The sequence below is a fragment of the Phyllopteryx taeniolatus genome, chromosome 12 (genome assembly GCF_024500385.1).
Source record: "Phyllopteryx taeniolatus isolate TA_2022b chromosome 12, UOR_Ptae_1.2, whole genome shotgun sequence".
NCBI lineage: Eukaryota > Metazoa > Chordata > Actinopteri > Syngnathiformes > Syngnathidae > Phyllopteryx > Phyllopteryx taeniolatus.
In genome coordinates, this window is record NC_084513.1 from 24,813,976 (window position 1) to 24,830,480 (window position 16,505).

At 40.7% G+C, this 16,505-nt stretch overlaps 1 protein-coding gene across 7 annotated transcripts in view; it reads right to left on the bottom strand.

Annotated features, from left to right (window-relative positions):
- Positions 1-16,505, bottom strand: part of LOC133486610 (inactive dipeptidyl peptidase 10-like) — a 77,364-nt gene that overhangs the window by 4,147 nt on the left and 56,712 nt on the right. The window contains exons 22-26 of one of the 7 annotated variants that reach the window (XM_061792022.1): positions 14,900-14,999; positions 14,512-14,570; positions 10,157-10,241; positions 9,955-10,028; positions 2,443-2,576 (exon numbers count right to left, since the gene is read on the bottom strand). In XM_061792022.1, the coding sequence (XP_061648006.1) occupies positions 2,443-2,576; positions 9,955-10,028; positions 10,157-10,241; positions 14,512-14,570; positions 14,900-14,999 (452 nt within the window). Of the gene's footprint in view, positions 1-2,438; positions 2,577-9,954; positions 10,029-10,156; positions 10,242-13,376; positions 14,571-14,899; positions 15,000-16,505 lie in introns of those variants that run through there. The other 6 variants (XM_061792023.1, XM_061792024.1, XR_009791081.1 and 3 more) reach the window with 6 other exon arrangements.

Sequence of the window (16,505 nt, forward strand, 5' to 3'; positions counted from 1 at the left end):
CTTTAAAAACCAAAGACCAAGTTCGAAACTGGGTGTTCTGATTGATTCCGACCTGATTTTTAACAGTCATATCAAAATAATTACTAAAACTGCCTTCTAGCATCTGAAGAACATATTCGGAGTGAAGGCTTGCATGTGTCAAGCAGACCAGGGGCCTCATGTACAAAGACTTGCTTGGATTTCCTACTAAAACACGGCGTACGCTCAAATCCAGAAAACGTCGTACGCACAAAAATATCCAGATGTATGAATCTGTGCGTACGCATGAATCCAAGCACATTTCCTTCGTACATTCCAATCAACGTGGAAATGAGCGCACATGCTGGAGTACCCGACTCCTCCCTGTCCCCGCCCACATTTAAATATGCAAATCATATTTAAATGAACCCTGCACCTGAGATCCCGATCTCTGCATGACCAGGAAAAAAGGACAACGAGCAAAGTAATGAATACAAAATATTTTTTTCTGAATGTGAAGTTGCTCAATGAAGTGGAGGTGCGCAAGAAAATCCTCTTTGGCACGTTGTGCTCGTGCGTTAACAACACGCGAAAGAGGAGCGAAGGGCCTCACCCTGTTCGAGGAGAGAATAGAATCGCTGCGATCATGGGTGACGCTGCTCTCTCAGGGTTGGTGGGAGCACACGTGGCTGACTCTGATCACCCCACAAGGTTAATTCCATGTATTTTTAGAACTCATAACAAATGTGTTCATACAGTAATCTACACTCAGCCCTGTGAGATAAAGGTTCATGCGGAAATGTTGTATGTGTGGTATTTGGAATCAATCTTTTGAATTCAAATAGAAGCACATCAGCATATCAAAGAGGATACCAACAACTTTTACTCCTTTTTGATAACTCAATTTATTATTTTAATACACAGGAGAGGACACGCACACTGAAAATAAATTGTTTATGTTTTTCGGAGAAGAGGGGTAAATTATGTCATTTCAACACATTTTAATCACGTGCAACCAATGAACATCTTCAAATGAAGTACATTCAAAGGACTTTTTTTCAGTGCATGTGCTGGAGTCGCAAGAAGCGATTGTGAGGGCAATAGGCAGCATAAATTATTGCCTTGATCAATTAATAGGTGTCCTCACAAATATTAGTGGTTCATTAAATACAGTGGTTAACAAATGAATTGTCCTTGCGTCAATTGCATTGTTGAAATCAAATGTTGCTGGGCATGAATTGTTCATCAGTGCTCATTGTTCATGTGTCTCTGATGTGCAGATTTATGGTACCAGTTTCCCATCATCACCTTTACGTGTCACCAAAGCACCAACAGCTGTAGAAACGTGCGTACGCCAGCCATGCAGTTGGCGTGAGGCACCGCACATTTCCACACTCATTTCACTCTTGATACATCTGAACATTGCCGTGAAAAACAACGTACGCCACGTTTTTGTGCGTACCACCTTTTGTACATAAGGCCCGAGGAGAAGCTCATCCATGCTTTTATCTCAAGTAGACTTGACTATTGTAATGGTCCTCTGACTGGACTCCCTAAAAAGAGCATTAAACAGCTGCAGTTCATTCAGAATGCTGTAGAACACAGAGATCAGAGAATATTACTCCAATTCTAAAGTCTTTACACTGGCTTCCAGTCAGCTTTACAATAAATTGTAAAGTTCTGCTACTGGTCTATAAATCACTCAACGGTTTAGGTCCCGAATACACGAATGAAATGCTAATGGGATATAAACAGAAGTGACGTCAGCCCCAAATGTGCAGGTTTTTAAGTCCAGGTTCAAAACTCTTCTTTTTTCCCATGCTTTTTAGAGCATTTCCACTTTTAAATGATATTTCTTGCACTGTACACTGTTTTAATTGTATTTTATTTTATTTTTTCTTTGTTTTAAATGTTTATAAACTCTTTTTTTCTTTGTTTTTAAATGCTTTGAATCATGGAAAGCACATTGAGTTACCGTGTGTATGAAATGCACTATATAAATACATTTGCTTTGCTTTGTGAAATCCTTTGTAGAAACTTTTAGAATAAGAATAATAACAGAATAAGAGGTTGTTTCTCCCAAAACTAAAAAAAAAAAGTGAGTTATCATGAAAATAATATTAAAAAGGAAATGCAGACATCCTGGTACTAAAACATCCTCATAACGTTAGTGACTTTTTTCTCATGATGTCCTCATTTTCTTTTCAGCATAGCCTTAATATTTGCACAGACAACATGATGACAAAGAACAAGGTTAATGCAATTAAACATCAATAACTATCATAGCCATCATGAAATTGTCATGCCTCAAGCAAAAATAATGCCGTGCTTCATTTGGCTGTATGTTTTCACAAATCCTTTTAGGTTGCTTTTGACGAGATCGGCGATTCAGGAGGGAGTGGAAAATTGCTGGCTCATGCTTATCAAGTGCTACATTCTTGGATTCTGTACAACAGTTTTCCTGCAGGCAAGTCTCCATCTTACTCATCATCCTTAGATTTCTGCTGGTGGACAACCCTTTCCTCCTCAAAGCAGGTTTTGAAGAAGGTGATCACTGAGTTTAGCATATAGCGCTGGCTCTTGACAGACACAATATTGTGTCCTTCATCTGGAAAAATCTGGGTGATGACAATTTGAGAACATTCACTGTTAGACATTTCATAAGGTTTTTAAAGTAACTGCCAGTAAGTTACTGTAAACTTGAATTCACAGTATCATACTGGCAACACTGTTACCAGTAAGTTCCTGTAAAAAAATAAAATAAAACAAATAAAAGTGGGAGTTGAGTCATCTGAACTGGAGTCATGGGATTCATGGGAGTCGGGCACCAGCTGTGAATTATTATTGGGCCAATACTAGTTGATGACTTTCCCTGAATTAGGTGACATCCTGTGAAAGCAGCAATTGGCGCCTGTCTCTCGACCTCTACAATGAACTTCCTCCAATGGAAACATACTGCTACTATCAAACCCACATGTACAGTACAGTATATGACAGAAGCATATCCAGCAATGCTTTTTTTTGCAACGGTGCCACATTGTGAGTGTTCAGTATTTCTACACAATCGAGTTTTATGATCATTCTCTTTCTCGTATTATAGCATTTTTTTCTCTCTCTCTTGTTATATACGTGTCTTGTAATTTACACCCAAATGCTGAAACACTGTGGAGCCATGTATATTACAATGCATGCTGGAACAGATATTACAGTACATTCTGTAAATTCTACAGTTATTCACCACATACCATGCAGTAAAATACTGTAAAGTGATGACACTTGAATTCAATATAGTTTCCACTGCATCATGGGATTGTGGTTGATGTCACGCACCATAAACAGAAAATCAATGTTTTTATTCACTGTGGTGCCGATGAGTCACATGAGTAAACTGGAGGCTTGTTTGACTTGCAGAAGAAGTTGGCCAAATTGACTACCCACAAGGCAGTTCATGCTTGTGTCACACCGTGGTGAGGTTTTTCCTGTTGTTGTTTTTTTGGTAAGACTAACAATCCTCTCACTTCCCCTTCCTCATGTCGCCCCTGATTCTTGATTGTCTCCACCTGTGCCCCATTATCCTCGTGTGCTTAAATAGTCTGTGTCTTTGTCCATTTGCTCGATTCACTGAGCCTGCCCATGATCCTTGTCACAGCCATTTTTTTTGTTTGTAGATAGCATAGCTTAGTTGGTTCCTTTTGCTAACACAGCCTTTGGTTTTCCTCCTTTGGAGCTGCACTGCATTCGATCGCGCACACAACTCACAGACGGGGTTTCTTGAAAATAAACTATGCTGGATGAAACTCAGCTAATATAGCTCTCTCAGAATACTTAAGAACATGGAGACTGTTGTTGACACCTTTCCACTTCAACAACAGGGAATCCAGACGGCAAGTGTCTGCCGCAGTGAGACAGACTCCACTTCCGCATAATCCTTCCCCCACATACCTGGGATTGAAGCTTGATCGGCAGCCTACATATGAACATCATGCAGAAGGTCTCTGTGCCAAACTTTCAGCACAAATCAACCTGCAAAGATGCCCTGGGGCGCTAGCACTCCCTTACTCCGTACAAGCGCCCTTGCTTGCACTTGTCTATAGTACTGCTGAATATGCAACACCAGTGTGGTGCCCCGGTGCGCATGCCACCAAGGTTGATATCACCCTCAATCATACCATGAGGATAATTACCAGATGCCCGCGTCCAACTCCCACTGACCTCCGACCAATACTGTCAGATTTTGCCCCAGTCAGCCTGCGCAGATAAAATGCTGCCATCTTACTCAACAAACAAAACTGAATGAAGACCATCCTCTAAACCACTTGATCGTTGAGGCACAATAGCTGGGTCTCAGAGACTGAAATCCCTTCGTCCATTTTCTCAGCATGCTGCAGGCCTTCATGACTCCAATTACACCATTTTAGGAGCCTGGAGTAGCATTTTGGAAAAATAAGACCTGGGGCCTCATGTACAAAAACTTGCGTGGATTCCCTACGGAAACATGGCTTACGCTCAAATCCAGAAAATGTCGTAATGAATATAAAATAAAATATCCAGATGTATGAATCTGTGCGTACGCATGAATCCAAGCACATTTCCTTCGTACATTCCAATCAATGTAGAATTGAGCGCACATGTTGGAGTAGCCGACCCCTCCCGTCCACGCCCACATTTAAATATGCGAATCACGATTAAATGAACCCTGCACGTGAGATCCCAATCTCTGCATGATCAGAAAAAAATGAAAATGAGCGAGGTAATGAAGAAAAATATTTTTTTCTGAATGTGAAGTTGCTCAATGCATTGGGCCCTACAGAAACATTTGCTTTATTCACTGAAATGCCGAAGATGAAGAAGCTGTTTTCTGAACAGACTTAGTGATTGTGTGTGCGTGTGCGACACCATAGGATAGGGCTAATTTTGCCACATCACTGCCAATAAAACAATAGAAACATCTGCAACTTACCGAAGTTGTTTTCTCAAGTTAGAAGTGGGCGGAAATATCCAAGTTTGGGCAGTCACAATTTACGAGCTGCATGACAAAGCTGTTGTGTTTTGGAGTCTGTAAAGCAAACACGCTCGCACTGCTGGTTTTTTTTCCCCCAAAATGAGTCATTTTGATTGGCTCGCGAAGGCTACGTACGCGGTCATGTGACTGCCTTGTGTCGTCCGATTGATAAATTGGAGTCAAATTACATTAATGATTGGCGCAACGGGCGCCCTATGCGGAAGTCGAAGATGGAGTCTAAAAATAGAAGCGCACACACAAGAATGGATAAATAAAAGTAGTGAACGGCATGTCGATCATTGTAACAGAGTAAAAGTATCGATCCTTCTTCACATAACGACTCAAGTAAAAGTAGAAAGTACGGTGCATTTAAAGTACTCTGACATGCACAGTTTATCGCAAATGTTACTTGAGTAAATGTAACGGAGTAAATGTAGCGCGTTACTCCCCACCTCTGGTTAAACTCAATCGTCTTTGCACTGGGGTGGGCCGTTTCAACAGCAACATGTATCACTGTCAAATCATTATTTTGTGTCTGCGGACCAGAAGCTCAAACTGCACAATACCTAATTTATCACTGCTCTAGCCATCAACCTTGTGATGTCAACGTGGATCTCACAGCACTCAACAAAAACAATAGCTGCAGCGCCTGGACCTAACAACGTGGCCTTTGCTAGATAGATAAGACGCACGTTGAACGAACTACACACGATTCATGTTACATTAATCTTGATTTCTCATGAACATTAAGGATTAACGTCACAGGTCAACATTTCATGGTGCAATGCATGCTGGGAGCCGCACAGCTTGTACTAGAAAATACAGTAACTTTCTCTCTGATGTCAACCAAAATCCCATGATGCAGTGGAAACTGTAGTTAATTACTTTATAATCACTTTAAAGTATTTTACTGTATGTATGTGGTAAATAACTCGAATTTACAGGAGTCTAATAGTCTTATTCTCATCATAACATTTTATAAAATACACAAATATAACCTTTGGATAGAAAATATTGAAAGGGAAAATAAAAGTTTCTTTTTCGATACTATTTCTTTTTTACAGATTCCGGGTTTGCAGTTGTGGAACTGTAAGGAAGTCACAGTTACAGTTTGAACTTCTCACATGTAGCTAGTCCATTATCCTTTGCAAAGAAGCTTGAAAGAGTCATCAGAGCCAACCAAGTGTGACGATGGGGATGACAAAAAGCCTTCTACACTTGTGCAATTGTGTTCGCTCCTCTTTGGTGAATTATTTTTCTTATTTTATCTTGCCAAAGTGCAAGAGTCATTTGTTTTTCTGCAACACCAGCTTTTCACTTTGTCAGGGTCATGGAGGTTGAGGCACTGAATTTTGAACAACGGTGACAGAACATTCAATTTACGATCAGCAAAGTTTGTACCATTTGATGAATAAACTGTTAACAACTTAGCACAAAAACCTGACCTGAACAAGAGAAACGGATGTCATTTTCGGATTCAGCGATGGAAAATTGTCCTATATCAGTAGAAAAAAACATAAACCACTTCCCCCCAAAGATTTTGGTTACCCATCGTTATCAAACATGGCGAACATCTAGCACATTGTTCTGTTGATCAGTTTTTGGTAGTGACTAAACTTGGACTTCAAAGTTCAGCAGTAAAAAGGTGACCAATCTAAGAAGATTGGGTCATTCATTTAAGAGCTTGATGGTTCAATTATTTCATCTTATCTTATTTTACCTCATGTTGATGCAATAACCAAAAGCATGTTGTGTTTCTAAACATCACCAGTCTCCAATTTATTCAGCGCAACAATTTGTGTTCGTCACAATATCAGTTCTTTGATTAAATAGCTCACATTTCAGGGGGATGCTGGAAGTTGAAGTACACTAGTTGCAACGTCAAAAATCAATTTGTAAAAACCACATTTACTCATACTGCACCTCATATCAAAGCACTGAATGAGGGCTTCCCAGATATGTTTTCAATATAACCTCATATGATACAACAAAGAAAGAAAATGTCACCAATCTGAAGTAATCACATCAGATCATCTACAAAACTCATTTGTAAGATTTTTTTTCACAGTCCTAAATGACACCACAATGTGCATTTAAACACAGACATCGCACATCAAGCGACATGATCGGGAGATAGCTGGTCACCCAGCAGTTCACATAATGTACTTGTATGTTTCCAGCAGGCTAGCCTCTGTCACATGCTGTTAGAATTGAGTAGTACACGTGCACAACTGAAATTGCTGACCTCACAAGCTTTCACTGAATTTTGCATGACAAAACATACTAGGCACTTTGAGCTAAAAATGCTATGTACAACCCCAATTCCAGCGAAGTTGGGATGTTGTGTTAAACATAAATAAAACAGAATACAATGATTTGCAAATCATGTTCAACCTATATTTAATTGAATACACTACAAAGACTGATAAACTTTATTGTTTTTAGCAAATAATTATCCATCCATCCATTCATCCATTTTCTGAGCCGTTTCTCCTCACGTGGGTCGCGGGTGTGCCGGAGCCTAACCCAGCTATCATCGGGCAGGAGGCGGGGTACACCCTGAACTGGTTGCCAGGCCATCGCAGGGCACAGACAAACAAACAACCATTCGCACTCATATTCACACCTACGGGCAATTTAGAGTTGTCAATTAACCTACCACGCATGTTTCTGGGATGGGGGAGGAAACCTGAGTGCCCGGAGAAAAGCCACCCAGGCACGGGGAGAACATGCAAACTCCACACAGGCAGGGCCGGGATTTGAATCCCGGTCCTCAGAACTGTGAGGCAGATGCTCTAACCAGTCGGCCACCGCCAAATAATCATTAACTTAGAATTTTATGATTATTTGGCGGTCTCTAAATCTCTAAAGTCTCTAAATTGCCCCTAGGTGTGAATGTGAGTGGGAATGGTTGTTTGTTTAAGTGTGCCCTGCAATTGGCTGGCAACCAGTTCAGGGTGTACACCACCTCCTGCCCGAAGATAGCTGGGATGGGGTCCAGCACGCCCGCGACCCGAGTGAGGATAAGCGGCTTGGAAAATGGATGGATGGATGGATAGAATTTTATGGTTGCAACACGTTCCAAAAAAGCTGGGACAGGTGGCAAAAAACACTGAGAAAGTTGAGGAATGCTCATCAAACACCTGTTTGGAACATCCCACAGGTGAACAGGTTAATTGGGAACAGGTGGGTGCCATGATTGGGTAGAAAAGGAGCTTCCCTGAATTGCTCAGTCATTCACAAGGAAAGATGGGGCGAGGTTCACCTCTTGGTGAACAAGTGCATGAGAAAAATAGTCGAACAGTTTAAGGACAATGTTCCTCAACGTACAATTGCAAGGAGTTTAGGGATTTCATCATCTACGGTCCATAATATCATCAAAAGGTTCAGAGAATCTGGAGAAATCACTGCATGTAAGCGGGAAGGCCCAAAACCAACATTGAATGCCGGTGACCTTCGATCCCTCAGGCGGTACTGCAGCAAAAACCGACATCAATGTGGAAAGGATATCACCACATGGGCTCAGGAACATTTCAGAAAACCAATGTCAATAAATACAGTTCGGCGCTACATCCGTAAGTGCGACTTGAAACTCTACTATGCAAAGCAAAAGCCATTTATCAACAACACCCAGAAACGCCACCGGCTTCTCTGGGCCCGAGCTCATCTAAGATGGACTGACGCAAAGTGGAAAAGTGTTCTGTGGTCTGACGAGTCCACATTTCAAATTGTTTTTGGAAATTGTGGACGTCGTGTCCTCCGGACCAAAAAGGAGAAGAACCATCCGGACTGTTACGGAAGGAAAGTTCAAAAGCCAGCATCTGTGATGGTATGGGGCTTTGTTAGTGCCAATGGCATGGGTAACTTACACATCTGTGAAGTCACCATTAATGCTGAAAGGTACATACAGGTTTTGGAGAAACATATGCTGCCATCCAAGCAACGTCATTTTCATGGACGCCCCTGCTTATTTCAGCGAGACAATGCCAAACCACATTCTGTACGTGTGCCAACAGCGTGGCTTCGTAGTAAAAGAGTGCAGGTACTAGACTGGCCTGCCTGCAGTCCAGACCGGTCTCCCATTGAAAATGTGTGGCGCATTATAAAGCGTAAAATACGACAACGGAGACCCCGGACTGTTGAACAGCTGAAGCTGTACATCAAGCAAGAATGGGAAAGAATTCCACCTACAAAGCTTCAACAATTAGTGTCCTAAGTTCCCAAACGTTTATTGAATGTTGTTAAAAGAAAAGGTGATGTAACACAGTGGTAAACATGACCTTGTCCCAGCTGTGTTGGAACGTGTTGCAGCCATAAATTCTTAGTAAATGATTATTTGCTAAAAACAATCAAGTTGACCAGTTTGAACATTAAATATCTTGTCTTTGTAGTGTATTCAATTAAATATAGGTTGAACATGATTTGCAAATCATTGTATTTTGTTTTTTGGCGGCACGGTCGACAACTGGTTAGAGCGTCAGCCTCGCAGTTCTGAGGACCCGGCTTCAATCCCCGGCCCCGCCTGTGTGGAGTTTGCATGTTCTCCCCGTGCCTGCGTGGGTTTTCTCCGGGAACTCCGGTTTCCTCCCACATCCCAAAAACATGCATTAATTGGAGACTAAATTACCCATAGGCATGACTGTGAGTGCGAATGGTTGTTTGTTTATGTGTGCCCTGCGATTGGCTGGCAACCAGTTCAGGGTGTACCCCGCCTCCTGCCCGATCATAGCTGGGATAGGCTCCAGCACGCCACTCCTTGTGAGGAGAAGCGGCTCAGAAAATGGATGGATGGATGGATGTATTCTGTTTTTATTTATGTTTAACATTTGGTCCCAACTTCATCGGGATTGGGGTTGTAAAATGTGCATAACTTGCCAGGTCTGGAACAATGAATATGATGCTTGCAAAGCGACAGTTACATTAAATATTAGTTACATTAAAAATTCGTAGAAATACAACATTACCACATTTTTAAATGAGAGAAGGAAAGTCACCTGGAGAGTGTAGTTAACATTAGATGCAGACAGGAGTTTGATCAACTCAGCAGAGTGCTGGAAATGAACAGTAGCTGAAAAACACAAATAATTAAAACTATATGATTAATATTGCAGTATATATCAGTCAATAAACCGTACTATGTATTACAGTCTTTGAGTTTTTTTTTTTATTATTATTTCTACACACTACTTTACTCACCATCTGCTGTGCCATGGATGATAAGAAATTTCAACTTGTCCTGTGATCTTACTTGTCCTGTGATGTTACTGAGCAGACTTGAAACCTGCCAGAGACAATAAATAATATACATGACTGAAAAAAAACCTAATAATGTTTCTGTTTATTATATACAGCTAGATTTATATATCAAGATGTGACTGAAGTGTATAATTTTAGTTTTAATTTGAGAGTAAACAAAAATATGTAATTTTGCTTTGGTGGATTGCAGAGCACCTCTGTTATCAGGGAGTCAATAGTTTTTTGGGACAGTTGACCTAATTGTAAATGTAACCATAATGTGAGTGCATTAAATGTCTGGGAGGTAACTCCGAATTTTGGCCTTTCCATGGGCTGCAGACGTCATTGGAAATCACTTTTATTCGACCAACTTTTTTTCGCGGGCCCCCTTACAACCCTGATCCGGCAATGCACGTGCTTGAACTTTAGTTATGTATGAAAATGACCCTTTTAAAATTACAAAACACCCGAGAGGGTACATTTAAACAGTTAAGATGATGCGCTTTTGCTGAGTATTTTTACGACGTACTTTGAAAAGAGCCAACTATTTTTTACTGACTTCAAATAATATTGTTATTGTGGCCATTTTACCTAAGTAGCTATAGCATTTAAACAATATGACAAACACAATTTCACCTTTCACCTTCAGAATACAGCACACACACTCAACGCACACGTCGGTGTCTCCACAGACACTTGCGCAAACACACACACACACGCATACACACAGATGTTACACAAGGAAGAGGTAGAGACATAAGTTCTACTCTATATAAATCTTCATCTATCCATATAAATATATATCTAGCAGAGGTGTGGACTCGAGTCACATGACTTGGACTCGAGTCATGAATGTGATGACTTTTGACTCGACTTGACAATATGTTAAAAGACTTGCATCTCGACTTGGACAACGGTGACTCTGGACTTCACTTGGACTTGAGCCCATTGACTTTAAAAGACTTGCACTTTCTCTACCTCCAACTGTATGGGCGACTTACTGCCTTACTATCGGAAAATATAGTAAGTGTCAACAAATTGTTGATAATCTGAACAATGAAATATTAGGTAGATGTGTGTCACACCATTCCCGCAAATAATTATTTCGAATTATCTTTTAAGAGCTTATGCCCTGTTGGGCATGCTCTGGTTAAGGAATCTACCAAAACATTTAAATGTAAGTTAAATGTGACAGCTAAATAAATGTATACTTTCCAAGAACCACATACACAGAAAGGACAATGACATTTAACGTAATTATAAGGACAGTAATTATTGCAAAAAAAAAAAAAAGAATTGGGCGGCTCGACGTCATGTTTGCCCGTTTACGTCAGCGTTAGCAGCTAGCTTCGTGAGTGTTCACAAATACTTGCACGGCCGTGTGCTGTCTGGGCTTCCTGTATATTACAGTCTGGCTTAGTCAGTGTAGTGTTCTCAAGAATCAGTCTTGTACTGTATTTCGCTTTTTAGTCACTTTATTTACCAATCGATTAGCACACAGCGAGCATCTATTCAACATGAAACTGCATTCTTCTTCATGACCTCTTTTTGGTGTAATATTTTACATAGTGCCACCTAGTGTTCCAACTGAGATACCACAGTCGGATAAAACTGTACCTTTATAACAAGATCACAAACTTGCATTCCTCTTTTTTTTTTTATTAATGCCTTATGTTTTTGATACAAGAATTTAAGAAAAATACTGTTGATTATCTAAAAGTGTCGTTGGTCATTCATTATTAAGTGAATGTCTCATTTTCTGTTGTGTATTCATAACTGCTCTTTAACCAAGCAAAAATACATTTTATCCTTGTACTTTATTATGCCGATAAAATTGTCAGTAGAATAATCGATTACTAATTGCAAATTGGATGCAAATTCTTATTTGCGACATGTCTGTTTAATGTCACTTCAGAAATAAAGTGAACAAAATAAGTCATAGCATAGCCTTTCGTTGAATAAATGAAAACCTGCTATTATTTAGTTTAGAAGGAGCAATAAACTAAAGCTCCCGTTGACGATTGGTTTTGAAGGTGCCAAATTTTTGATCAGCTCTGTAGTTTTCTTATAAAGGCTCAATGCACTTGTTTACCAAATTTGTTTTGATAAATACTTATGGATGATAAAATATATTCAATATATAAATGCAGTATAGTATATATATTTACATCCATCCATCCATCCATTTTCTGTACCGCTTCTCCTCACGCGGGTTGCGGGCGTGCTGGAGCCTATCCCAGCGATGTTCGAGCGAGAGGCGGGTGCACCCTGAACCGGTCGCCAGCCCATCGCAGGGCACATGTAAACAAACAATCATTTGCACTCACATTCACACCTACTACGCATGTTTTTGGAATGTGGGAGGAAACCGGAGTACCCGGAGAAAACCCACCCAGGCATGGGGAGAACATGTAAACTTCACACAGGCGGGGCCGGGATTTGAACCCCCGGTCCTCAGAACTGTGAGGCCGATGCCGCCAATACAGTATATATTCAAATATATTTATATTTCCTTGGTAAAATGACTCAAAAGGACTCGAACCTCAAAGTGTAGGACTCGACTTGAGACGTACTTGACTTGCAAAGCAACGACTTGTTCCCACCTCTGATATCTTCGTTCCATCGCCTTTGCCGTCACGTGAACAAGTGAGTGTGTAGAAAGGTGGGATTATGAGATCATCATGTCACAAAATTAGCGTGTGCTGTCTACAGAGACACCCGGAAGTTGTTGTAGGATGTATTTACGTTTTTGAAAAAAAATCACAAAATGCATGCAGACTCTGTATGGACCCAACGCTGAAACAATAACAGAAACATATGTGGATTGTCCACAAGGTTCCCTAGTGGCCAAAGTAGTCCCGTTTCAGGCCTCTAGGGACAAAATGGGATGGTCGTGGGTGGAATGGGCAAATGTGTCAGGCTGGCATTGCCGTGGACATGGTGAGATTTTTCAATGGTTAAAAGATTTCCCACGGCAGTCACGGTGCAGATGAGAAACGTCGTCAGCCGTAATAGAATAGCGTGAAGCGTGTTGAGAGCAAAAGAGAATATTAGTACTTGTGTAAAAAAAGCATAAACTGAGTTTCGTCAGAATTTGCGATACCAGGGGCAATATTGTATGAGATGTTATTGCGCCTGCGTGTCGGCATGAATTATTCATTCATTCATTCATTTTCCGTACCGCTTATCCTCAGTAGGGTCGCGGGCGTGCTGGAACCTATCCCAGCGATCATCGGGCGGGAGGCGGGGTACACCCTGAATCGGTCGCCAGCCAATCGCAGGGCACATAGAAACAAACAACCGTCGGCACTCAAATCAATTCATCTTTAAACTTTCCACCTCCGCATACAGACATGCAGACAAAATAATGACTGGTACAATATTGCCCCTTGAGGTCAAAAAAATGATAAAAAGTTCAATCAAAACCTTGTTTACGATTTTAACATCAGTATTAACGTTAGGTATTCGACTTTTTTGCTGTCAAACTCTCAAACGGACACCATTAGCGACATCCCTAATGGGGTCAAAATTCGGACACAGATTGTTTATTCATGGACGAACAAAAAAATAAAAAGAAAGAAGAAAGTGTTTCCCCTGTATGGCAACATTTTTAGTGCATCTCCAACTAAAATATTAAACATAATATACCGTAGTTCTCTATTTCACAAGGTTCTTTCACTACATTATGTTATTGTAGTGCTCCAAATCAGTTCTAGCCACATTTATTTGATCCATTTTTTTTCTTCCCGGGGAACAAACCAGTTTTATTTAGAAGTGAAGCGATACCTCGCAAACACAAACATTGTCATAATTGTTTCCCATTATGAGTATAATACATTTCATTCCGATTAAAAATGTAATCGAGGATGCGCTGCTCTACCGGGATAGGTCGAGGTGCATATACTGTATACTCGAGCCTTGACCGGCTTGTGCTGCCTCCTATGTGGTTTTCTCAAAGGGAAATTCATATTTCTCGGAATCAAATGAATCAAGCGGTCATCACCACAGCATTAATAAGCCCGCATTCAAAGCCCCACGCCGTCTTTTGAAAAGACTGCAACAGATGCAGTAATATCGCATGCCATCATGGATTGCTTTTTCCTGTTATGTATTTGTATGACCCACACACATCTTTAACACGCCACAATGTTCAGTCTTTGGCTACTTTCTTGAGCCGTTTCCAGACAGGAGACAGCCATTCACCAGATCAAATTAGACAGGGTGTAAATACATTTGGGTTTAGATTTAGGGAATTAAACAATGTTTCACTGAATAATGACAATTCCTTTCCAAGAAAAGCTACAGCATAACACGACCTGGTACTTGGGATCTTCTTTCGGCAGATATCCAAAATATTTCTCAGTGAGAGCAGACCCTTTAGAAAGAGGAAGAGAAAACTGTTAATAGTTGCTGATGCTATTTTTTTTCCCTTCCACGAATTGGAAGTTACCAAACAAAACCAATTTGCTGCTGATGATTAATAATGACACTTGACATGAATTTATTTAAGATGACGAGGTGAGTGGCTATACAGTAAAATTGTAATGAAACGATGAAAAATATTTCCGTATATATTCTATTCTCCATATTCGATTTTATTTCCAGGTTAAATGTTTGATATTTTAAAAGTAAAACTCTTAATATGTAAACAAAAATATGATTAATATGTACTTTTTATCCCCTGTATGAGCCTTGACATCTTACCATAAAATCTCCAATTTACTATTGGAGCGACCACGATTCCACAGCTGAAAGTTGAGCTGAAGGAGAGTAATAGGATCGATGTAAGAAATCCCCCATATGCCTAAAAAAAGTGGGGGGGGGGGGGGGGAGAATTTTATATGGAACACATTTATGAAAAACAACAACAAAAAACTGCACTACAGTGGACCAACGCTATTTGCGGGGGAGAGGGAACAACACAAACTAATGGTTGCGGATAGGTGAAGTGATGTTCAACTGAGCTGTTGTGACGAGACTCCGCTGGTTTTGATGCCGTATTTAGTCCTAGTTTAATAAAGCTATTGTGAGCTAAAGCAGACAGGCCTTTTGTCCAGTATCTCTCTTCCGTTGACTGTAAAATCACCAATCTTATAGAGCTGTTGTTAGATTTGTGATTGGATGAGCAAGTTATACAGGTGGAACATTTTTCTGTGAATAACAGAGGATAGGTATAGGTATAGATAGATGTGAATAGTGAATGCCAAACTGCAAATACAACCCCAATTCCAATGAAGTTGGGATGTTGTGTTAAACATAAATAAAAACAGAATACAATGAATGGCGGATCATGTTCAACCTATATTTAATTGAATACACTACAAAGACAATATATTTAATGTTCAAACTGGTAAACTTCATTGTTTTTAGCAAATAATCATTAACACGTGCAACACGTTCCCAAAAAAGCTGGGACTGGTGGCAAAAAAGACTGAGAAAGTTGAGGAATGCTCATCAAACACCTGTCTGGAACATCCCACAGGTGAACAGGCTCATTGGGAACAGGTGCGTGCCATGATTGGGTACAAAAGGAGCTTCCCTGCATTGCTCAGTCATTCACAAGCAAAGATTGAGTGAGATTCACCACATTCACTGCATGTAAGCGGCAAGGTCAAAAACCAACATTGAATGCCCGTGACCTTCGATCCCTCAGGCGGCACTGCATCAAAAACCGACATCAATGTGTAAAGGATATCACCACATAGGCTCAGGAACACTTCAGAAAACCAATGTCAGTAAATACTGTTCGGCGCTACATCCGTAAGTGCGACTTGAAACTCTACTATGCAAAGCAAAAGCCATCTATCAACAACACCCAGAAACGGCGCCGTCTTCTCCGGGCCCGAGCTCATCTAAGATGGACTGATGCAAAGTGGAAAAGTCCAACGAGTCCACATTTCAAATTGTTTTTGGAAATTGTGGACGTCGTGTCCTCCGGGCCAAAGAGGAAAAGAACAATCCCGACTGTTATGGACGCAAAGTTCAAAAGCCAGCATTTGTGATGGTATGGGGCTGTGTTAGTGCCAATGGCATGGGTAGCTTACACATCTGTGAAGGCACCATCAAGCCTGAAAGGTCCATACAGGTTTTGGAGAAACATATGCTGCCATCCAAGCTACGTGTTTTTCATGGACGCACCTGCTTATTTCAGCAAGCCAATGCCAAGCCACATTCTGCACGTGTTACAACAGCGTGGCTTCGTAGTAAAAGAGTGTGGGTATTAGACTGGCCTGCCTGCAGTCCAGACCTGTCTCCCATTGAAAATGTGTGGCACATTATGAAGCGCAAAATACGACAACGGAGACCATGG